This window comes from Vulpes vulpes, chromosome 13 (assembly GCF_048418805.1).
Source record: "Vulpes vulpes isolate BD-2025 chromosome 13, VulVul3, whole genome shotgun sequence".
In the NCBI taxonomy this organism is placed as follows: Eukaryota; Metazoa; Chordata; class Mammalia; order Carnivora; family Canidae; genus Vulpes; species Vulpes vulpes.
The window spans coordinates 91,053,545-91,074,101 of NC_132792.1; the positions used below are offsets into that span (position 1 = coordinate 91,053,545).

The 20,557-nt window shown below is 35.2% G+C and overlaps 1 protein-coding gene across 4 annotated transcripts in view; it reads left to right on the plus strand.

The window, feature by feature from the left end:
- Window positions 1-20,557, plus strand: part of METTL4 (methyltransferase 4, N6-adenosine) — a 39,022-nt gene that overhangs the window by 11,951 nt on the left and 6,514 nt on the right. For 2 of the 4 annotated variants that reach the window (XM_026005878.2, XM_026005877.2), the window contains exons 4-8: window positions 3,061-3,430; window positions 5,577-5,646; window positions 15,766-15,940; window positions 18,967-19,070; window positions 19,442-19,533. In XM_026005878.2, the coding sequence (XP_025861663.1) occupies window positions 3,061-3,430; window positions 5,577-5,646; window positions 15,766-15,940; window positions 18,967-19,070; window positions 19,442-19,533 (811 nt within the window). The remainder of the gene's footprint in view (window positions 1-3,060; window positions 3,431-5,576; window positions 5,647-15,765; window positions 15,941-18,966; window positions 19,071-19,441; window positions 19,534-20,557) is intronic. The other 2 variants (XM_072735046.1, XM_026005879.2) reach the window with 1 other exon arrangement.

Here is a 20,557-nt window from a genome sequence, read left to right on the forward strand (position 1 = left end):
GATGGATCTGGGCACAAAGTCAATGGAAAATCTTCTGAAAAAGGGTCACTATTCTAGGTGCCATTAAGAATATTTGTGATTAAAAAAATAATAATATTTGTGATTCACGGGAGAGGTCAAAATATCAACATTACCAGGAACGTGGAAGAAGTTGATTCCAGCTCTAATGAGTGACTTTGAGGGGCTTTAGACTTCAGTGGAGGGAGTCACTGCAGATGTGGTGGGAATAGCACGAGAGCTAGAATTAGAAGTAGAGCCTAAAGATGTGACCAGATTGCTGCAATCTCATGATAAAGCTTTAACAAGATGAGAGGTTGTTTCTGATGGATGAACAAAGAAATGGTTCCTTCAGGTGGAATCTACTGCTGGTGAAGATGCTGTGAACATTGTTGAAATGGTAACAGAGGACTTAGAATATTCCATAAACTTGGATGGTAAAGCAGCAACAGGGTTTGAGAATATTGACTCCAGTTTGGAAAGAAGTTCTACTGTGAGTAAAATGCTATCAAATAGTGTTCACGCTACAGAGAAATCATTTATGAAAGGAAAAGTCAATTGATGTGGAAAACTTTGTTGTTGTCTTACTTTAAGAAATTGCCTTGGCTACCTCAACCTTCAGCAGCCACCACCTAATGAGTCAAGAGCTATCAACACAGAGACCAGACCCTCCTCTGGCAGTAAGAATATGACTTGCTGAAAGTCAGATTAATAGTCTGTATTTTTTAGCAATAAAATATTTTAAAATTAAGGTATATACATTGTTTTTAGAGATGTAATACTATTGAATCCTTAATGGAATAGTGTAAATATAACTTTTATATGCATTAGGAAACCAAAAAATTCATTCGGCTCACTTTATTGCAATAGTCACCTTATTGTGGCCTGGAACTAAATCACCAAAGTCTCCCATATGGTACCAGGAATTTATATTTTTAACGACCTTCAGATAATTCCAATCAGGTGATTTAGAAGTAGTCCAAATACCATATTTTGAGAAAGACTGCACCAAAGGGACAGAAATGTAATGATTATAGAAAAGAGTATATAATCTGATTTATAAAATGCAGATGAGTCATTTGCAGCCCTTGCCTTCAAATGGTTGACTTTATTGCAATAACTTGGCTTTATTCTGGTGGTCTGGAACTCAGTCCACAATTATTCTGTGGTATGTACTTTTTTCTCCAGAAGTTCAACTATTATTTATTTTTTTAGTAATTTTTGTGTCTCTTAACATACTCAGATTTTGGTTTACATTTTTGAATGTATCAGTATGGTTATGATAAATACCATATTATCCTTTTCTACTTTTGTTCCTAATCACTTAAATGGGCTACAGGTAAATTTGTCCAACCTTTTCTACTATTTGTATCATCCGTGTTATTCTTGCATGCTTCTATTGAATGATTATTTTTCCGTAATGTGTTGTATCTTCTCTACATACCTGATAATTTTATTTTTTGTAAGTCCTTTCAATTTTAGCTTTTGGGGTACTAGATATTTTCATATTCCTATACATATTCTTGAACTTTGTTCTTTGACAAAGTTACTTTGAAACTGGTTGATGCTTTTGTGACTTTCTTTTAAAGTTTTGTAGCTTGTTTTAAGGTTTTCTAGTTAGGTCTAGAGCAATCTTTAGAGCTATTTTTTCCCCCACTCATGAGGCAATACCCTTTTAAGTAGTCCACTTGATGCCTTGTAAATTAGGAGATTTTCCATTCTGGCTGGTTGGGAGCCTTGTGGATTGTTCCTCTGATCATTTCACATCTTTTTCTTTCCTAGACCTTGGGTAGACTTGAGTGGACTCTTCTGCAGCTTTTAAGAATTGTGTTGCTCTGTCCTCTTTGATACCCTGCCTTGCAAACTCTAGCTGCTTTGACCTTTCCAGACTTGCAGCAGCATCTTCTCAACTCAGAAAGACTGTTGGACTCTGAATGGGTCTCCTTTGTTGTGCTGTAAGCGGGAGCAATTATTTGTTTCTCCTTTTTTGGGACCACTGTTGTTCACTTGATGGATGTTGACATCCATCCAACGTCTGAAAATCTTTACAAAATAATTTTATACTTTTTAAAAATATAATTTCAGATGAAAAGTTAAATCTGATCTCTGCTACTACATCTTGCCTTGAAGTAGAACTTAAGTTTTAATTTTATAATTACTGTAGTTGTAGTTTTACAAAGCTTTGTTTATAGCTCATTTAATACTTTTTTTTTTTTACAATTTAAGCAATATATTATAAATTCAAAGGTAAGTTGATTTTAAAATTAGATCACTAGAAAAATTTAATATTAAATCTGATTTCAACTTAATTTGCTTTATAGATTAGGAATTCTACTTTCTTTTTTTTTAAATTAATTTATTTATTTATGATAGACATAGAGAGAGAGAGAGAGAGAGAGGCAGAGACACAGGAGGAGGGAGAAGCAGGCTCCATGCCAGGAGCCCGACGCGGGACTCGATCCCGGGACTCCAGGATCACACCCTGGGCCAAAGGCAGGCCCTAAACCGCTGAGCCCCCCAGGGATCCCCGGAATTCTACTTTCTTCTGGAAACATGTCAAATTCATCTTTTTTTGTTTTGTTTTTGCAGACTCATAATACATTTTTAAGATTGTGTTTTTTATAGGTATTGTTTATTTAATTTAATTTTATTATTTTTTAATATTTTATTTATTCATGAGAGAGAGAGAGAGAGAGAGGCAGAGGCAGAGGGAGAAGCAGGCTCCATGCAGGGAGCCTGACGTGGGACTTGATCCTGGGTCTCCAGGATCAGGCCCTGGGCTCAAGGTGGCGCTAAACCGCTGAGCCACCCAGGCTGCCCCATTTATTTAATTTTAAATGAATTTATGAGGTTTGTTTTATTCCACATTTAAGAAACAGCAATTAAAAGGTATACTCATATATTCTTACCATTACATTTTATTATAAAATTAGTATAAGCTTTAAAATATTGATTTAAATCCATAAGTTCACATATTCAAGGCATAGTAGGAATTTCATTTTTTAGAGAAAGTGTTTTAATGTAAATGACCTTTTAATGTATTTTAACAAATTTTTCTTACAGATCAGGGGACTGATTTTGGATGGCTCTTCAGAGTTAATCCAAGAAGGTTTCAAAAGTGGCTTTCTTCATCCACTTTCTGAAAAATGGGACAAGTGTAGTGAGCCTGTTACCTTACCACTTGATACCTGCAATTTGTCAGAATTATGTGCAATGGCGAAGCATTTGCCTTCTCTGAACGAAACGGAACTTCAGGCATTACAATTGATGGAAGAAGATATATCTGTTACAGAACAGGATTTATTTTCACGGGTTGTTGAAAACAACTCTAGCTTTACAAAAATGATTACTTTAATGGGGCAGAAATACCTGGTGCCACCCAAAAGCAGTTTTCTTTTGTCTGACATTTCTTGTATGCATCCACTTCTGAACTGTAAGTAATTATTATGTTATTAGAAAAATGTAATTTTTTTGTGGCCTCAAAAGTCAAGATCTAGTCTGAATGCTGGATGTGGATCAACATTATGAGGCTAGCATAAACACTTAATTTTCTCTGTGTGACTTTTTCTTTTAAAATGCTGACTTTTGATTTAAAAACATTTAAAATTTTTTAAAAAGAGTACTTAAGAGCAAAGGGTCAAAAAATAATTAGTCCCCATAGAAATATATAGTTGCTGCTCTGTACTTAGGAATTCAGGATACAATTGGGTTTGGCTAAACAATTTTTTGAAAAATATTTTATTTATTTATTCATTCATGAGAGACACACAGAGAGAGAAGCAGAGACACAGGCAGAGGGAGAAGCAGGCTCCATGGGAGGGAACCCGAAGTGGGACTCTATCTTGTAACCTGGGATCACACCCTGGGCCAAAGACAGACGCTCAACCACTGAGCCACCCAGGTGTCCCTGGCCAAACAGTTTTATTTAACTTTTCCTTATGGCAAAGTAGATTCACTTCAGATACGAACATTAACACCCTTGCCTTTTAGGTTACATTTTAAGCTAGTGTTCAAGTTAATTGTCTAAAATTTCTTGAAATATTTTCCTATATAATGTTAACAAAATTTAAAGGTTGAAGTCCATCATCATACACACCTGGATATGAATTTAGATTCTAAAGCTAAATGTTAGTCTTTCATTTCACAAAACTGAAGTTCAGTTTCCTAGTTTATAAATGGTTATCATAATAATCTATTTCTGAAGGTCATTTTAAGGAATACATGGATTAATCTGCATCAATTGTTTATCTCAGTGATTTATATGTATTTAATAGGTATTTCTAAGAGATGCAGTAGGAAAGAACCGTATTGATCAATTTAATATGCTATTGCTATTTGTATATTTAATATAAAAATTTTAAGTTATTAAATGACATAGTTCATTAAGGAAAATCTGCTTTTAATTGCTGTCAATCCATGTTATACTTGAGTAATTATTCATGTCACGGTGTCATAAATTCTTCAGGGTAAGTGACAGGATAATAAAGGGAAAATTATGTTTGAATGTTTTCGGCTCTTTTTGATTTTTGTCACCATAATAGTTTAAAAACCATTACATTCTCATTGCAATTTGCACTGTTTTGATTACTTGTGAAATTGTACATTTACCAAAATATACCTATGTTTATAAAAGCAGAAGATACAGCTCTTCCTTACAGTAAGATTCCAGGCAATGAGTGTGAGTGGAATGATGGAACTAGCAAGTTTCCATTTGGTAAACATTATAGTGATTAGATCTCAAAACAGTAGTTGAAAAGATGAGACACAGGATATTTGCACAGTTTTAAAGTATCTAACAAGATATTTATTAATTACAAAGTGAAAACTAGAGAAACCTGGTAGACAACACTTTAACCAAATGATTAAAGGTAGTATCACAATAACGAGACATTTTGACATGTGTTTTTGATTACTTTGGTGGTATTCTTGCCAAACATTAATAATATAAATTTAATTACAAGGAAATACCAAATCCAAATTAAGAGACTTTCTATTAAATAACTAGCCAGTAGCCTTCAAACTGTCGAGATCATACATGACAAGGAAAGACTGAGGAACTTTCCCAGTTTGGAAGAGGTTGAGGAGACATGGCAACCAGATGCAGTGTGGATCCTGGTTTGGATCCTGGGCCAGGAAAAAAGATGTGTAGACAACTGAGGAGGTTATATTTGTATCAGTTTTAACAAAATTATTTCAAAATGAACTTTAAAAAAAGCTAAAGAAATGAACCCCCTCCCTCACCAAAAATAACACCTCACTTAGGTTTAAAAAGACCATATTAATATGGCTATCAAGACGTAAAGGGCATTTACAAATAATTGGTATCCAGCTAAGTGAACTGTAGTTATTTTCAGGTGGTCTTTGCAAAAATAGCAATAGGTGAACTGATGTTAAAATCGTAGGGGTACTAAATTATAAAGGAAATCTTAATTTTTTTAGATTAAATTATTGTTTGAATAAATGTTGTAAGTCCTTTTGTTGCATTCCATTATATTCATGTCTGTTGTAAATCCGCTTTAGTTTTTAAGTAATCACCTACAGAAGATATTTTCTGAAGTTGTTTGTTTACTTGTTTTCAGGTAGGAAAACATATGATGTAATTGTGATAGATCCACCATGGCAGAACAAATCAGTTAAAAGAAGTAATAGGTAAGTGTAAATTAATTGTCTATTAGATATGCCCCCCCCCCTTTTTTAAAAGTAGGCTTCATGTCCAGCATGGACTCCAACATGGGGCCTGAACTCAGGACCCTGAGATCAAGACCTGAGCTGAGATCTAAGTTGGATGCTTAACTGACTTAGCCACCCAGGCATCCCATGCTTTTTCTTTTTCTTTTTCTTTTTCTTTTTCTTTTTCTTTTTCTTTTTTTTCTTTTTCTTTCTCTTTCTCTTTCTCTTTCTCTTTCTCTTTCTCTTTCCCTTTTTCTTTTCTTTTCTTTTTTTTTTTTTTTTTTTTAAGATTTTATTCATTTATTTGAGAAAGAGAGACAAAACAGCACAAGCAAGGGGAAGAGGCAGAGAGAGAGGGAGAAGCAGACTTCCTGCTAAGCTGGGAGCCTGATCATGACCTGAATCGAAGGCAGATGCTTAACTGATTAAGCCAACCAGGCACACCTCATGCTTTCTCAAAGCTATTGTCCATTGTAGATTCTGGTTACATTTGCTAAAAATATTACTTTGAGATGTAGGTTGTCTGAACTACTAAAATATTTTCTCTTCAATTTTTAATTCCCCTAATTAGATAATTATCTTGCGCTGGAACTATGTATAGGTACAAGAATGTCAAAAGTAATAAACTTATTAATGACTGAGGTTACTGACTGAACCAGTTCAGGGATATTTCTGTAACACCAAAGAGCAACATTTTTGCCTCCTTTGATAACAGATTTTAAAGTTTAGAAATATTTGCCAAAATATGGGCATACTTTGTTTTGTTGTGCTTCACTTTATTGTGCTTTGCAGATATTGTCTTTTAAAATATAAAGTTTGTGGCAACCCTATATCAAGCACATCTGTTGGCACCATTTTTCTGACAACATTTGTTCACTTTGTGTCACATTTTGCAATATTTCAGACTCTTTCATTACATTTGTTTTGGTGATCTGTGAACAGAGATGATAACTCCCTGAAAGCTCAGATGATGGTTAGCATTTTTTGGTAATGAAGTATGCGTGTTGTTTTCTTAGACATAATGCTATTGCATACTTAGTTTACTGTTAACAGTATGGTGTAAACATAACTGTTATATGCACTGGGAAAACCAAGAATGATTTTGACTCACTTTATTAAAGTGATACTAGCTTTGTTGTGGTTATCTGGAACTGAATTTGGAATATTTCTGAGGTATGCTTGTATAGTTTTCTTCAGTAGCTGCTGTGAATGAGTTTGTCTAACCCATCTTAAATTTGTTTTATGTCATTTTTTATGTCATCTCTTAGAGTAATCAGTTCAATTATTTACTGAGAGGACATTTCCTTTTAGTAGCTTTTTAAAACCTTTTAAGTATTTCTCTCCCATTCTAGTGAATATCTTCAGTTATATTTCCTCTCAATGTTCAGTTTCTAGCCTGAACAGTTCTGTTACCCTGACTTCGACTTCATGCGAAATTTCTCTATCTCCACAATTATCTCCAGCTTTCTTATGCTTTTTTATGAGCTGTACAATGGGATTTTTTTTCTTGAAGTTGCAAGAATCACATAAAATATTCACGTATCTGTTCTCTATGTGCATATTTGTGTGTAGATATTTAAATACATAATTTTTAAGACTATAATTAACGTTGATACCATACTGTTACTGATATAGCACTAGTATCTATTCCATATACCTTCTTCCGGTTTTACTAGTTATCCCAGAAATGTCCTTCATAGCAAAATAAAATCCTGGATCATGCCCTCCATTCAGTTGTCATGTCTCCTTAGTACCTTTTTTTTTTTTTTTTTAAAGATTTATTTTATTTATTTGAGGGAGGGAGGGAGAGAGAGAGCACAAGCAGGAAGGCAGAGGCAGAGGCAGAGGGAGAGGGAAAGAGACTCTCAAGCTGATTGTTTGCTGAGTGCAGAACCCAATGTAGGGCTCTATCTCATGATCCTGAGATCATAACCTGAGGCTGAAACCAAGAGTTGGAGGCTTAACCTGTTCTGCCACCCATGTGTCCCTCTTTAGTATCCTTTAATTTGGAAGTTACTGAGTTTTTTCTGGTGTTTTGTGAAAGTGACATTTCTGAAAGCAGCAGTAGAAAACTAATACAGCATCTATTGATTGAGTCTTGCCCAAGTCATTATTATTAAAGCAATTGCCAAATGTTGACTTGTATATGTGTGGGTTTATTTTGGGTTCTTTTTTCTGTTCCATTGATGTATGTGTGTTTTGTTGTGCTAGTACCATACTGTTTTGATTAGTATAGCTTGTTAATCTATTTTGAAATCGGAGAGCATGATAACCTCCAGCTTTGTTTTTCTTAAAATCACTTTGTGTGTTTAGGGTATTTTGCAGTTCCATACACATTTTAGGATTCTTTGTTCTAGTTCTGTTAAAAATGCCTTTGGTACTTTGATGTGGATTGCATTAAGTCTGTAGATTGCTTTGTGTTGTGTAGACATTCTAACAATATTAATTCTTCCAGTTCATGAGCACAGTATATATTTCCATTTATTAGTGTTCAGTTTTTTTCATCTTAACACTTTCAGAGTACAGATTTTTCACCTCTTTGGTTAAATTTTTTCTAGGTATTTTCTTTTTGATGCTATTATAAACGGGATTGTTTTCTTGATTTTTCTGATAGCTTGTTATTAGTGTATAGAAATGCGACAGATTTCTATATGTTCATTTTGTATCCTGTAACTTTACTGAATTCTAGTATCTTTTTGGTGGAGCCGTATGGTTTTCTATGTATGATATTATGTCATCTGCAAGTAGTGACACTTTTACTACTTTTTCAATACCTTTGGTTTTTTTCTTGCCTAGTTGATGTGGTTGGGATTTCCAATACGTTGAATAAGTGGTGAGAATGGGTATCCTTGTCTTATTTCTGATCTTAGAGGAAAAGTTTTCAGCTTTTTACCATTGAGTATTATGTTAGCTGTGGGTTTATCATATCTGGCCTTTATTATACCTAGTATGTTCTTAGTACCCACTCCGTTAGGTTTTTTAAAATCATAAATGGATGTTATATATATTAAGTGCTTTTTTGCATCTATTTAGATGATCATATTTTTATCTTTAGTCTTGTTGATGTGGCATATTATGTTGGTAAATTTCACTGGATCATGGTTTATGATCCTATCAAGTATTGTTGATTTTGGTTTGCTGATATTTGAAGAGAGTTTTTGCATCTGTTTATTGGGGATATTGGCCTGTCTTTTTTTAGTGGTATCTTTGTCTGATTCTGGTATCAGTGTTCTGCTGGCCTTGTAAAATGAGTTTGAAAGCATTTCTTTCTCTTTAATTTTTTGGAATAAGTTGAGAAGGATAGTTACTGTTTTTTAAATGTTTGGTAGAATAATAAATGAAGCAATCTGATCCTGGACTTTTGTTTTTTGGGAGTTTTTAAATTACTGATTTAATTTCATTACTTGTAATGGGTCAGATTTTCTATTTCTTTGTGATTCAGTCTTGGAAGTTTGTGTGTTTCTAGGAATTATTCCATTTCTTCTAGGTTTTCTGTTTTGTTTTCATATAATTTTTTTTAGTAGTCTTGTGATACATAGTCTCTTATGAATTTCTGTGGCTTCAGTTGTAACTTCTCTTTCATTTTTGCTATTATTCATTTGAGCCCTTTTTTTTCTTGATGAGTCTGGCTGGGGTTTTTCAATTTTAACTTTTAAAAGAATAAGGTTTTAGTTTTATTGATCTTTTTCTTTTTTATTTTCTTTTTTTTAAAAATTTTAAAAAATTTTTTATTTATGATAGTCACACAGAGAGAGAGAGAGAGAGAGAGAAGCAGAGACACAGGCAGAGGGAGAAGCAGGCTCCATGCACCAGGAGCCCGACGTGGGATTCGATCCTGGGTCTCCAGGATCGCGCCCTGGGCCAAAGGCAGGCGCTAAACTGCTGCGCCACCCAGGGTTCCCTTTTTTAAAATTTTCTATTTCAATTATTTCCACTCTGATCTTTATTATTTCCTTCTTTCTAGTAACTTTGGACTGATCTTTTTCTAGTTTAGGTTAGATTGTTTGGGTTTTGTTTGTTTCTTTAGGTAGGTTTGTATTGTTATGAACTTCCCTCTTAGGACTGCCTGCTAACTTTGGCAGGCTGGCTGGAGCTGCAGTGGGCATGGCTTGGAGGTCCTGGGGCATGTTATTCTGTGGCCATCTCTGTGGAATTGCTGGAGTGGAAGTGGGCATAGGCAGGATATATCCATAGGCACAGCATGTGCTGTGGGCACAGGTCAGTTGCGTCCTGGAGGGTGCTGTTTTGGGGCTGCCTTGGCAGGATGGCTGGAGCTAGGCTGATGTGGTTGGAATTTGGGGCATACTGCATAGCACTTGGCCCACCTTTGAGGGCTGGAGCTGGAGTGGGCCACAGGTCTGGAGTGTGCCTATCAGATTGGTGAAGTACTTGAACCCTGCTGCTGTTTAGACTAGAAGGTAGATGCAGAATGTAAAAATGGCACTTGCTGGTGCCTCTTACCCCAGTGAAAATTCTGTTGGTTCTATACCTATTTGTTAGAGGCTCTAATGTTAGTAAATGTTTTTCCTTGATTTATAGTCTATTTGCCCTTTAAACTGCTATGTTTGAGGGCAGGTGAGTCTGCATTGGCTCCTCATCAATATCCTTCTCTACTGTAGGCCACTTAGTCAACAGTGGGGTTCTTGTATCCATATCTTTCCTACTTTTCCCTGTTGGCCCCTTTATCATTTGTTATATACAAGCTGTGCAGTCAGTCCTGTCTTCTTTTGGAAGAATTGCCCTATATAGGAATAGATTTATTATGTGGGAGGAGGTTAGTTCAGAGTCTTTCTGTGCCACTATCTTGGACCCTCTTAGCAAATTTTAATGCTTTCAATCTGTTCTGTATTTTAGTTAAAATTGTGAGTGATCCTTTTTCTCTTTTATTATTAGATTATATGTTCTTTGAGAGAAGGGTGCTGATATAGTTTTTTTTTTTTTTTAAAGATTCATTTATTTATGTGAGCAAGTGAGCACAGATGGAGGGGAAGAGGGGGAGGGAGAAAGAATCCCAAGCAGACTCCACTCTGAGCATGGAGCCTCATTTGGGCCTTGATCTTACAACCCTGAGATCATGACCTGAGCAGATACCAAAAGTCCAGTGCTTAACCGACTGTGCCACCCACGCTTCCTAGGTTTTTGAAAACTAGATAAAATTAACCATTTTAGCCACTTTAATGTTGTGCAATTATTACCTTATCTAATTCTGGAATATTTCTGTCACCCCCAAAAGAATCCCTGTTCTTCCCAGTTCTCCTCTTTGCCCATACTCTGGCAACCATTAATCTCCTTTTTGTTTCTAAGAACCTACCTTTTGGGATGTTACATATAACTGGAATCTTATAACATGTGGCCTTTGTGTCTGGCTTACTTCATTTGATATTTGTTTTCATGGTTCATTCCTCCATGTTTTAGCATATATTAGTACTTTATTCCTTGTAATGATTGTATAATATTCTGTTGAATGGATATATGCCACATTTTATTTATCCGCTTATCAGTTGGTGTGTTTGCATGGTTTCCAGCTTTTGGCTAAAATGCTGCTATAAACATTTGTGTACAAGCTTTTCTTTTTTTTTTCTTTTTTTAAGACTATTTATTTTAGAGAGAGAGAGAGAGCATGCATGCATGAGCAGGAAAGGCAAAAGGAAAGGGAGAGAGCATCTCTCGCAGACAGCACACTGAGTACAGAGCCTGACATGGGCTTGAACTCACAACCCTGAGATCAGACCTGAACTGAAACCAAGAGTCCTACACTTAACCAACTGTGCTATCCAGGCACCTCTGTACAAGCTTTTCTGTGAACAGGTGTGTTAAAGAATTTGGCCTTGTCCAGAGTTTGACCTTTGCCTTCAGCTTCTGGGAGGGAATCTATACCTTATAGGATTATTTTTTAGTGTGCTTGGGTTAGTGGGGGTGGGGGGCTGGGGTTGAGAGACTGGCTATATAAATAATCTTAGGGTGGGGACTGCCACACCAGAAATGCCAACCATGTCATCAAACACCTGGGCAGTTAGTCACTCCATTTTTCTTATGTAATGGATGTCCAATTAAAACTCTATTCACTGAAGCTGGGGTGAGCCTCCCTGGTTAGCAATACTCTGTGTATTATCACACATTTATCCAGGATGGTAATGTGTTCTGATTCCATGGGAAAGGACCATTGGAGGCTCTGTATTTATAAGCCCCCAGACTCTGCTCTGAGTTTCTTCCTTTGGTTGACATTAGTCTAATCTGTAATAAAGTGTAATAACCTTTATGTGATAAATTGTAATAAGTCGTCTCTTATAATAAACTGTAACCATGATTATAATACCTTTCAGTACAGTTCTGTGAGTCTTTCTGACAAATTATTGAACCTCAGAGTGGTTTTGGAAACTGCCCAAACTTCTAGTTGGTTGTAGAAGAGAGGGCAGGTAGTGTTAAAAGCCTCTTCCTTCAGACTTTGTAATTGCCTAATTCCAGACAATAATATGTTTTCATTTATTTTGGGTGTATACCCAAGAGTAGAGTTTCTGCACCACGTGGTAACTCTGCCTTTAACTCTTGAGGAACTACTAAAGTGTTTTTCACAGTGGATGTGTCATTTAACATTTACATTCCCACTGGAAATGTATGAGGGTTCCAGTTTCTCCACATTTTCAGTGATACTTATTTTCTGTTTTGTGTTCATTTGTTTTAAATTATAGCCATCCTGATGAATATGAAGTGATACCTTGTGTTTTTTGATTTGCATTTCTCTAATGACTAATGATATTAAGCATCTTTTCATGTCCTTTTTGGTCATCTGTATATATTCTTTGGTGAATTGACTGTTCAGATCCTTTGCACATTTTAAGATTATTTATCTTTTTGTTGATTTCTGAGAGTTTTTCATATACTCTGGATACTAGGCCCCTTACCTTAGGTGGTTGGCAAGTATTTTCTTTCTCTTGTTGCTTTTTCACTTTCTTGCTAGTGTTCTCAAAGCACAACATTTTATATTTTCTTGAAGTCAGCTTAACCTATTTTTCTTTTTGTTTCTCTGCATTTGGTATCGTATTTAAAAAACTATTGCCTTGGGATCCCTGGGTGGCGCAGCGGTTTAGCGCCTGCCTTTGGCCCAGTGCGCGATCCTGGAGACCCGGGATCGAATCCCACGTCGGGCTCCCGGTGCATGGAGCCTGCTTCTCCCTCTGCCTGTGTCTCTGCCTCTCTCTCTCTCTCTGTGTGACTATCATAAATAAATAAATAAAAAATTAAAAAGAAAAAAAAAACTATTGCCTTAATCAAGGGCGGCACAGTGATGTACACCTATGTTTTCTAAGAGTTTCAGCTCTCACGTTTATATTTTTGATTCATTTTGAATTTAATTTTATATATGATGTGAGGTAGAATCACAGTTTTATCCTTTTGCATTTGGATATCCAGTTGTCCCGGCATCATTTGTTGAAAAGAGTGTTCACAGTTACTTGTATTTGCTAGAGCTAAGTGTTAAATTCAAAAGAATGAAGTCCAATTTTGTAATATTCTTTGGTAATGTGTTCCAGTTTTCTCCAAGAATTATTTTTTAAAATACTAGTTTATATTTCATTTGCTTTTTATTTTAATGAAAAGTAATAGTTTTTTATATGTTATTCTTGAATACTCTTTAGAAGCTTTAAAAAAGTAAACAAATGCTTAATCATAATAAGCAACATCTTTGGGGGCGGCTTTTGTAATTTTGAAAAACAGACTCATTCCTTTTATAATATTTTATGATAATTTTATGTAGCATATTTTGAAATTTTTTGTTTTTAGCTTTCAAAAAATTTTTTTTGAAATTGTTTTTCTTTAGCTTGTTATGTATATCTTTGTAATTTTTTAAAAAAGATTTTATTTATTTATTCATGAGAGACACAGAGAGAGAGGCAGAGACACAGGCAGAGGGAGAAGCAGGCTCCCTGCAGGAAGCCCGATATGACACTCGATCCCACTTGATACCCACGCCCTGGGCTGAAGGCAGGCGCCCAACTGCTTAGCCACCCAGGTGCCCCTTTATGATCTTTTGTAATGATTTATTATATTGTTTCTTTCCCTCAAATTTTGATTTTAAAAATTCCAAACTTTGAGAAAAGTTGAAAGAATTACCTGAATGGGGCACATGGGTGGCTCAGCTGATTGTCTCTCTTGAGCTCAGGTCATGATCTCAGGGTCCTGGGATGGAGCCAGGTCTGGGGTTCCCTGCCTGGTGGGAAGTCTGTTTCTCCCTTTGTACCTCCCCTGGCTCATGCTTTCTCTTGCTCACGTACTCTCTCAAACAAATAATCTTAAAAAAGTAGTATATGCATATTGAATCACCTTTTGTCTAGATTCGCCAGGTTTTGATATTCTGGTACATCTGTGTACAGTTTCTTTTTCTCCATCTCTCCTCTTTTAATCTGATATTGTAGACATCGTGCTTTCACCTATAAATTTTTTTGCACATATCTTCTAAAAACAAAGACACTCTTCTACATAACTATGATACCATTATCACTCCCAATAATGTTAATATTATCATTAATAGTATTATAAAATATACATTATATATTCATTTTTTAACCTCTTCTCAGTGTTTCCTTGTGGCTGCATTTTTCTTTTTGTTTTTCAGATTTAAACTCCAGTCAGGGATCATACATTACATTTGGTCTTTATTTTTCTTTTTTTCCTTTAATTCAAAATAGTCTCCTGACCATTTTTTACTTTTCAGGGTATTGACTCTTTTTTAAGATTTCGTGCCCCTTGTGGATTTCCTAGCATTTGGAGTTGTCTGATTATTTCTGCATGATTAGATTCAGGTTAAACATTTTCAGTAAGAATACTGCCTTGGTGATGAAGATGTATATTTTAGAATTTGCTCAGTGATTTCTAGGAGATTAAAACGAAAAATGGAATATTTCATTCCTCTCCCCCACCCCGCATGAACCCAATTAAATAAAATGAAGGCAATCAAAAAATCTACAGTTGTTGGGAACATCAAACTTTAAATTTTTGACCTGATGTTTTTTCATACTGTGGCAAACGTAGTTTTTTAAAATTATCAATTTGATTATAAGAAATGCTGTTCTCCTGGAAGAGCACTGGTCTGGATGGTAGGAAACTTGAGTGCATGAGATGTGGATTGTTTTACTCATTTGCTTATTTAAAAAATACTTAATCACTTCCTCACATTATACAGTTGCTATGTGTGAAAAGTGGATTCCAGTGTTTATTGTATTTGGCTGGTAAGGTATTACTTACTTTTTTCCAGAGTAGGTATAGTAGTAGAAATCTCATTATAATCTACTGAGGAATAAGATAAAGGAGAGAAAGTAGAAAGACTAAAAGCATACCAGTCCTTAGTTTAGTTGTAGACCTAAAAAGACTGAATCGAGGGAATTTCTTTTCTCTTCTCTCTTCTCCTCCCCACCTTCTCTGCTTCTCTCCTCTGTCTTCCTTTAAGACCTAGGTTGACAGTAAGGAACTACTAGAGAGGTTGAAACACAGAAGGAGAGGAATAACTAGCATTATGAGATATACTGGAAGTGTTAGAGAAAGGACCACATTAGACTGGATTTTATAGAAGAAGTGGTTCTAGCAAGAGAGGTTAAACTTTATACTATTAATGACTGTGAGGTGCAAGAGTATAGAATTTTTTGAAATGAAAGTGTGAGGGTTTCAGGAAGTCTGGTGGAATTGATTGGGAATACGCAGGATGATTGAGGGTTGAAAACATAGTGAATATTGAGATAGCAGTTTCAAGACTCACTGTGATGGGGTCCCTGTGTAATGTATAGACCATAGAAACCAAACAATGGTATTTGCTTAATTTTGAATGGGAGAAAATCCTATTAGTGAAATTTTTGAAATGTAATATATTTAGAAATGATAAATAAAGCCTGACGTTTTTACAGTATTAAAAATGAAAAAAGGGTTATTTCTGACTTGCATGTAATAATGTGTCCTCTGGGTGTCACTGTGGCTTCATATTTAGTTATACAAATATATAGCTATAGGAGCTTTGTTTTTGTGGAGTCAGTATTATATGGGTCTTCTCTCTGCTTATTTTTCCTTTTCTTGCAGTGAATTTTGCTTCTATCTTTTTCTGTTTATTTTTAGGTACAGTTATTTATCACCACTGCAAATAAAGCAGATACCTATTCCTAAACTGGCTGCTCCAAACTGTCTTGTTATTACTTGGGTGACCAATAGACAAAAGCACCTACGTTTTGTAAAGGAAGAACTTTATCCTTCTTGGTCTGTTGATATAGTTGCTGAGTGGCATTGGGTAAAAGTAAGTTAAAAGCTTAACTTGTTAATGTAGTGTGACATATAAGTCACATAAACATCTAATTTTTAACACTTAACATGTCACTGTTCTACTCCTTCAAAACAGTGTAATTGAAACTTTTACTTTGATATTGAATACTTTTTTTCCTTTTGACACTAAATACTTACATCTTCTTATTCTGGAAGGCTTTTTACTTTCGTTCTGTGTCTTTTTGTAGGTGAGGACCAAACTGCCGGCCTAGGGAAGTCATTCAGGGATTTATCAGGATGACATTTTAAAAAGCTCTGATGTCTATAGTTTAAAAAAACGACAAACAAAAACTTTGGAGAATCTATCACTAAACATAGAAATAATGTTACCCTTTACCTTTTAGCTCTTTACTTTTATTTTTTAAAAGATTTTACTTATTTATTTGAAAGAGATAGAACACGAGCAGGGGGAAGGGCAGAGGGAGAAAGAGAGACAGACTCCCCGCTGAACAGGGAGCCAGGTGCTGGGCTCAATCCCAGGACCCTGAGATCATGACCTGAGCCAAAGGCAGATGCTTGATTGACTGACTACCCAGGTGCCCCTCTTACTCTTTATACATCCACAATTTCAGTCACCCTTTATGACTTCTTTCCTGTTTTTCCTTTTCCTTTTTCTTTTTTCTTATGTTGCTGGGGATGGGAGGAAGAATAGCTAAGTAACCCAGGATGGAAGAGGTGGAAAGAACCAAGAACCTTACATGTTTTAAATTTTAACTTAACCTCAGCACCTTGTGTGCTGCTGTGCCTATTTTTTAAAGAAATAATTCCAACTCTTGGATTAGTTGATCTTTAATCTGTCTCTGTTTACTAGAAGAGTAAAAAATACAGAAAAATAAGGCATCAGTTCAGAGTCCATTGGACATTTATTTATTTATTTATTTATTTATTTATTTAAAAGATTTTATTTATTTGTGAGAGATACAGAGAGAGAGGCAGAGACATAGGCAGAGGGAGAAGCAGGCTCCTCGAGGGGAGCCTGATATGGGACTCAATCCCAGGACTCCAGGACCACACCCTGAGTTGAAGGCAGACACTCAATCGCTGAGCCACCCTGGTATCCCTGGACATCCTTTTAAAAATACATTGTCTACTTAGATGAATTTTGCAAAAGCTTTCCTACATATTTAAAAGATAAGCCAACTTGTTATCAGTTGAATGTTTAATATTTATATAGCTGAAATATTCATTTTAGACAGGAGAGTTCTCTTTTTATGTGCTTTGTATGAATTTTGTAGTCTCTTGGTATATCCTCTGAAATCTGTGTATGTTGTTTATTTGCACCTATTTTAATGAACTTAGCAAACATTAACAGTTGTATCTTTGCTTTCATAATGTATTTTGGGCTTAGCTTTGGTTTATTTGGTATGTAGGACATTGACAGGAATATAAATCCCCGTTTTTTCCTGTATATGAGGACAGTTCTTTTATTGTCAAAGATGAGGGCCAAAGTCAGGAAAAGGGTACCTTCTGAAATTAAATCCAGTAAAATGTTAATACGTAAAATCTAAGACTATTCTATTCATTTGTAGTAGTATTATCTAAGAGATAATATAAGCCCAGAGTTTAAAACAAAAAGACAGTATGTTATTTGAAACATTGTTAGGTAACTATATGTACTATTATAACAGAAGGAGTAATTTGCATTGAATATGAAGTATATACAAAGAATAAAAAATTGCCTATATTTTTACAGCACTATGTAGAAAAGATACTATTTCTCCTGGGCACTAGAGATGATAAAGGACTTTACTGATTTGACTTCTTAGTTATCTTGATACTAAGTAAAAGGTTCCTTAGATAATAGATATGAATATTCTGATGGTGAATATGTATTTCAGTGGTTAGTTAATAAATTGATATTATATTGTGTTTCAGTTTGATTAGCTTTAAGTGAGTCCTTGAGAGTATGATCACTCCAGGGTAGAATGACAAAATTAAATTTCTGGATTTATAATGCCAAGGGATTAGACTAAGTATTGTCCATCTTATCAGTCCCTGAACTTTTTTTTTTTTTTTTTTACTAATTCTAGCTTTGACAGTATATAATGACATTATTTTCTATAAAGTGTAATAAGATATATTTTGTTATAATATACTTAGTCACATTGCCAGTAATTGGTAAATATTATTTGAATGAATTAATGAATTAATGATGACATAGTTTCCAGGAATAAATTTTAATGAAAAGTAGATTTTTATGTGGAAGATGATAAAGTGATATTTAAAATATTTTAGTCCATTATAGCTGTTCTGTCCAAGCAATGGTCACTAGCCATATGTGTCTCTTTAGCACTTGAAATGTGGCTAGTCAAAATTGAATTGATGTTAAGTATAAAATGTACATTGGGTTTCAAACACTTGGTATGAAAGAGAAAATATAACATACCTCAATAACTTATTGAATTGATTACATATTGAAATAGTATTTTGGATATGTGAGACTAAGCTAAATATATAATTAAAATTATTTCTACCACATTCTTGTTACTTTTCTTAGTGTTTAATGTTGTTAGTAGAAAATTTAAATTTTTTACTTTACATTTAAATTAGGAGAAAATTTATTTATTTATTTATTTATTTATTTATTTATTTATTTTTTATTTTATTATTTATTTATGATAGTCATAGAGAGAGAAAGAGAGAGAGGCAGAGACATAGGCAGAGGGAGAAGCAGGCTCCATGCACCGGGAGCCTGACGTGGGATTCGATCCCGGATCTCCAGGATCGCGCCCTGGGCCAAAGGCAGGCGCCAAACCGCTGCACCACCCAGGGATCCCTACATTTAAATTAGGAGAAAATTTAAATTACATATGCAGTTTGCATTTGTGGCTTACATTATATTTTTATTGGATAGCACTAGCCTAGAGGTTTAATAATTTCTTTTTCTTTGGAAGGAAATGTATAGCGATAGGAAAAAAAAAACCCAACAAACTCTTTCCTGGATATTTACAGATGTATGGTTTTATTTTGTTTTGTTTTGTTTTGTCTCCTTCCTATCAGATCACCAATTCAGGAGAGTTTGTGTTCCCACTAGATTCTCCACACAAAAAGCCTTATGAAGGTCTTATATTGGGGAGAGTTCAAGAAAAAACTGTACCATTAAGGTAGGAAAGGTGATTTTTCAAAATTGTACAAATATATACATTTTATAAAGTTAATAGTATGATCACTGATTTTCCTTAATTTTTACATTTTTGAAAATCTAAAAGTGACCCAGACCAGAAAAATGTGAATGGTATGGCACATGAAATTTTGTATTATCTTTTGTTTTATTCAGTTTGTAACTGTTATTATTGAAGCAAAGGAAATTATCTGTAATGTCTCTACTTAAATTGATATTTCCATTATTGTTTCTAAAATTTATTTTAAAATTCAGGTTCTATTTGAAAGGTGAAAAAAATCGAGGTAACTGTGGCTTATAGAATGAAAAATTGTCCTTTTAATATAATTTACTTTGTTGTTTTGTTTTAATTAGGAATGCAGGTATAAAAGTGCTTCCCATTCCAGATCACAAGTTAATTGTCAGTGTACCCTGTACTCTTCACTCACATAAGCCACCGCTTGCTGGTATGTTTTTTTTATGAAATAGAATTATTATGACTTCTGTCAAATTAAAAAAAGGATTGAGTTTAGTATTGGAGTCATGTAGAGATTTGGAAATTAAATTGGATGTTTTATTTTTGCTAATATTCTAAAATTTTACAGCAGAATTTATGAACAATGTTTTTTATTTTGCTACAAAAGCTTTATTTTCATTTGGCCCATGACTTGAGAGAGGGCTCTATGATGGTTAAAGAGCTGTTGAGTAGCTGCAGGGAGAGAGGCAGAAGCTCTGACATCAGGGGGATGTAGAGGTGCCCTTCAAAGGCTGGTCTTCGGAGGCTCCTATAATTGTGCTTGAGGGTGAGCCTTTTGAAGAAATTCTTGACTCTCCCAGCCCAGCCAGAGGCCAGCCACCAGCCAACCTGTGGAAGTTAGTCAGGTGGTCACCCAACTTCTTGATGAGTTTTACTTTTCCATCTGGAAGTGGCTCTCCTGGAAGTCACACAGATGGGGATTTGTGTGGGCAGAACCTAGAGCATGCATATCCAGAAGGGCCTGGTTCAGGTTCTTCTTCAGAGCCATGAAGCTTCCACAGCATCCACAGCTTTGCCTCACTCATCTGGGAGGACTTCTTCATGTTTTAGAAAAGGGCATGACTGCTACACTGGTTTGTATCTTCCAAGAGATGCCTGACCAACTTGAGGAAGAAGTTCCCAGGCATTCCAGAGTCACATCATCAACAGTCCAAATAGAAGCCTTGAGGGAGATGGGTGTAGGAGGCCTGCAAATACAGGTTGACCAGACAGTTAACAGTGGCCTTCAGCTTTGTAGAATAATTCTACATGATGAATCTGGGAGCTCATTTTTGGTCAGCAATAAGGAGCTAACCACAAAAAATGGGGTTGGCTGGTCCTGGAGATTGTTCTTGGAAAGGAGATGGAAGGTGGTTGGAGGGTGGTCAGAGACTAGAAGAAGGGGAGTTCCTGGATTTGTTCCATTCCAGAAACTGTTGAACAAGGTTATTGAACTGTTGAAGCAAGAGATTTGT